At 45.9% G+C, this 4,003-nt stretch overlaps 1 protein-coding gene across 20 annotated transcripts in view; it reads right to left on the bottom strand.

The window, feature by feature from the left end:
* The window catches only part of DLEC1 (DLEC1 cilia and flagella associated protein), a 104,011-nt gene that overhangs the window by 65,833 nt on the left and 34,175 nt on the right, over positions 1 to 4,003 (bottom strand). For 19 of the 20 annotated variants that reach the window (XR_012334546.1, XR_012334547.1, XR_012334545.1 and 16 more), the window contains 4 exons: positions 3,077 to 3,187; positions 1,356 to 1,549; positions 923 to 1,143; positions 36 to 114 (listed from right to left, as the gene is read on the bottom strand). Coding sequence is in view for 17 of the 20 variants with exons in the window: in XM_073810995.1 (XP_073667096.1) it covers positions 36 to 114; positions 923 to 1,143; positions 1,356 to 1,549; positions 3,077 to 3,187 (605 nt within the window). In the remaining 3 variants the exon portion in view is untranslated. The remainder of the gene's footprint in view (positions 1 to 35; positions 115 to 922; positions 1,144 to 1,355; positions 1,550 to 3,076; positions 3,188 to 4,003) is intronic. The other variant, XM_073811002.1, reaches the window with a different exon arrangement.

The following is a 4,003-nucleotide window of genomic DNA, read 5'->3' as shown; positions in this document are numbered from 1 at the left end:
GCAGAGTGGGATGTGTAAAGAAACCAGAGTCCTACCTCATAAACTTGTCCAATTTCATAATCTGTGAAAAATGCGATTGAGGGCTTAGCTAGAAACACTGGAGTATCAGCACAACTGTGGGAGGACAAGAAAGGGTGAGAAAGGCTGTTAGTTTCATCCATGTGACTGATTCATGGAAAAGAAATACATCCAAGCCATCAAAGAGATAGGCAATGTGTCATCTGTTGGCTTTTGTTGTTGTTAAAGCAGGTCACAAAAGAGCTTTACAGCGAGATCAAATCTTTGTGAAAACACATATATCTACATATTTCCTTTTCAATATGCAGAGGAAAAACTCTGGAAGCTTAAACACCAATACGTTAATTGGGTTTTTAATATAGGTGCTAGTTTTCTTGGCAAATCTTTTCCGATTTTTCTTAATAAAAAGATATTTAATAAAGAAACATTAATCGTTTTAAGTCCATTAAAATTATGAACCAGTGAAGCAACTCATTCCCTTCATACGGACAATTATTGAAATATAGCCAAAGGCACTCTCTTAAAGAAACATCACAATTTATACTAATTATTTGTCATTACACAGATTTTAAACATTTTTATTATCCAAGACACATGAATTTAATGTAAGGAGCACAAGGCTATAGAAATGTCTCCCATTTGATCCAGACCATTCAGATATAAACAAGAGCCAACACTAATCCCTATTCCTCAGGACTGGCAGGTCAGACGAGCACAACCCAGGACTCTGGGGGTGTCCAAAGGCCACGCCTGAAGGCAGCCCCGAAGCCTTGCTCTATTCGGACACTGACACCCCGCCCCCAAACGTCTAGGATCCTCCAGAAGCCAAAGCAGACTCAGGACCTTCTGAGTTTTCCTCTGCAGGGTCAGATTTTCTGAGAATACGAGTCAGGAAAAAACACACCTCTCTTCCAGCTCTCCATCCTGGAATTTTCCTATCAGTGCTGACTTCTTGGGAGGAAAGAGAAGAGACGTGCCTCCAAACGGAGTGTTAGGAGGGAAAAAGCGAGGGTTTTTCAGGAAGCGGTTCCGACTCTCCATCCTGGCGAGCAGAAGCCGCTCCAGCTGCCTCTGGGGCACACGTAAATGGTTCATCCAGTTTTTATTCTTCGGTGAACCTGTTTTCTTTGAAACACGAGAAAAGGATAGTGTCAACGACAAGCGGGGGGGCTGTGTGTGTTGATATCTTGCCGACTTCATGATCCACAGGTGGCCAAGGACACCCTCCTCTCTATTTTGCTGTGGCTTCATCACAATGTCGTGTGTCACCAGGAGCCCCTTCCCCCTTGTCATCGCCCTGCCTCACCGCCCACACACTCACAGGCTTCAGCACTCACCTCGGCAGTTGCTCTGGATCTGAGTTTGCCCTTAAAAGATGAGTCCCATGTCAGGCTGTCCATGGTGTAGTCTGTCTCCTCTTCAGACTGAGAGGGCATCTTCCTGCAGGCAAGCTTCTTGGTCAGCTCTATCTTTGGGACAGAACGTTTCGCAAAACTAAATGTCAGTTTTGAATATCCAGGGACAAAGGCACCTGTAGCACCAGGAAAAAAAATAAGTTACTATACCAAGGTGACGAGGTGGACGCTTCCAAGATGACTTAATGAAACCACCAAAGGCACAATTAGCTTGGTATTCTTTTCCCCCTAAATGTTCATATTTCCTACCCCAGATGTAATTGCCCTGCAGTGTATCAATTACTCCTGGAACTTACTCTGCATCCTCGAGACTTAGGACTAGAGTGTTCATGTATTTGTTCAGTTGCCAAACATGGTCAAGAACATGAGTGGACCGTTGTCACGCACACGCATGTACACGTACATCATATGTGAACATGCTTTTTAAAAGGTTCACATGACAAATCAAAGTTTGTATTAGCTTTTTAACACCTATAAGATCATCTCCGAAAGGTTAAATGAGAACATTCAATATTGCTAGCAGGAATGCAATGAAACTGGTACCATCACATTTCCTAGCACAGTGCCAGGTAAATCCTCAATACATGTTAAATCCATCCTTACTGAGCTGCCTAAGATACTGAGTGTCCAGCCAACTTTAAAATACTAAGTGGCTTGGGACTTCCCTGGCGGTCCAGTGGTTGCGACCCCATGCTTCCACTGCAGGGGGCACGGGTTCCATCCCTGGTCGGGGAACTAAGATCCCGCATGCCACACAGTGCGGCCAAAAATGATAATAAAAATAAAAATAAAATAAAACAAAATAAAATACTAAGTGGTCAAGTACCCCATGGCACTTGGTTCTGCTACCTCTTTCTGGCCTCACTTCTCTGCATGGCCCAGGCCGTCAGTGCAACTCTTTCCTCGTCAGCACCCTCAATTCTCTGGATCCCAGTCCTTCCAACCCAAATGCCTTCTCAGCTCCGGTCCCCCAGAGATCATCAGAGTCCCACTGACTGGGGCTGCTGACAAGCTCGTCTTTGGAGCCTGGCACCGCTAGGCCGCCATCCCGATGTTTGGCCGCAGGATCTACATGGCGGCTCTTCTGAAATTCTACCTTGCTGCTTAAGCCCACAACACAGCCTCCCACTCCACTCATTTTCAGAAGATCTTGCCTCTACAGCACAGAAAACTGGCCCAGTATCACACACACATCCTTCTCCGCCTCCCTACCCAAACTTTCCTCCACACTCAAAGTTGCTCTTGGCCTGTAAGGGGTATGCAGAACCCCTAGGTCCGTGTTCTGACTCCACCAGAAACTTGCTCCCTGGCTCATATGTCTTCAGACCCTCCCTGTCTTGGTTCATTCAACTCCATTTCTAAACATTTTCACATCTTGTTGTTGGGCAACGGACTAGAGAGTCAGATTCCTCATTGAGGAGCTGAGACTTTTATCTTGTACATGTTAGGGAGCTAGCGAGGAAGTGGCACGCTCAGAGCTGACCCTCCCAAGAGCCACCACCAAATTCAAGAAAAGTGGAAAAAAACATCTATGAACAAGGAAATAGCAGCAAAGGTGGCTGGTGTGGTCCCACTACTACAGAATTTCCCTGGAATGGTATCAGAGGCTCGAAGAGAGCACAAAGAGAGCACAGAGGCATTACCTTTAGGTGCAGAGCAAAAGGGCACTGTATCGCTGTAGTAATCGTTTGGGCAGATCAAATGATGCTTCTGTAGCAACTCGTTGTCCACACACCACCTGAAGATGGTCTTCACTACACAGAAGAGAATGAGAAAAGGTGTTTCAAGGCACACTGATGTCAAAGAAACTACACCCAAACTTTCTTCATCCTCCAAGCCTAAACCACCTAACAAAATTCTTAGAACCCTGTGGTCATTTTGAGATTTAAGAAACTAACCAGCAAGTATTTAAGTTGGCCACTTAAAAGAGGCCAACCATTGGGCAAGGCTGTGTGGTGGTATGATGAGCTAAAATACAGTTACTTGCAGAGAGGTCTATAACAAAACAGAGTTAGGAGAAACAGGGTAGATTGATGAGTGGCCCCAATTCTTCACTCTTCTCTGTATCCACGCCCCCTGCCATGTGAGTGTTTAGTTCCTGCTACTAGGGACAGAGCCCACTTCTTCACCCTTGACTTTGGCCATGTGATGTGCTTTGACCATGAAAGGCTGGCAGGATTTTGAAAGGTGCTCATGCAGCTGAGCCTTCCCTCTTGTGCCTTTGCCATCATCCTGAGAAGAGCTCCTGCCCCTTCATCCTGGACCCCAGCAGGAGTCCACGTGGAGCAGACCTGAGCCCAACCTGCAGCAGGGAGCCAAGTTCAGCTGGACGCTGATCTAGCCAGCCAAGCCCAGCTAGATCAGCCAACCCCCAAACGACTGGCAGACACATGAGAGGAAATCTCATTTAATAGAGTGGGAAGTTGATATTATCTATGGTTGATGAGCCAGGAAACAGTAGAAAAGATGTGTTATCTAGAGGTTTCCGGAAGAATTAGAGCTAAAAATGGCCATTTCTGACAAGTGGACTGAAGTTGGGAGAGGTGAGGTGGAGGATTTTTCAATAGACA

This window comes from Tursiops truncatus, chromosome 10, assembly GCF_011762595.2.
Source record: "Tursiops truncatus isolate mTurTru1 chromosome 10, mTurTru1.mat.Y, whole genome shotgun sequence".
Taxonomy (NCBI): Eukaryota; Metazoa; Chordata; class Mammalia; order Artiodactyla; family Delphinidae; genus Tursiops; species Tursiops truncatus.
This window is presented reverse-complemented; position numbering and strand designations above follow the sequence as displayed.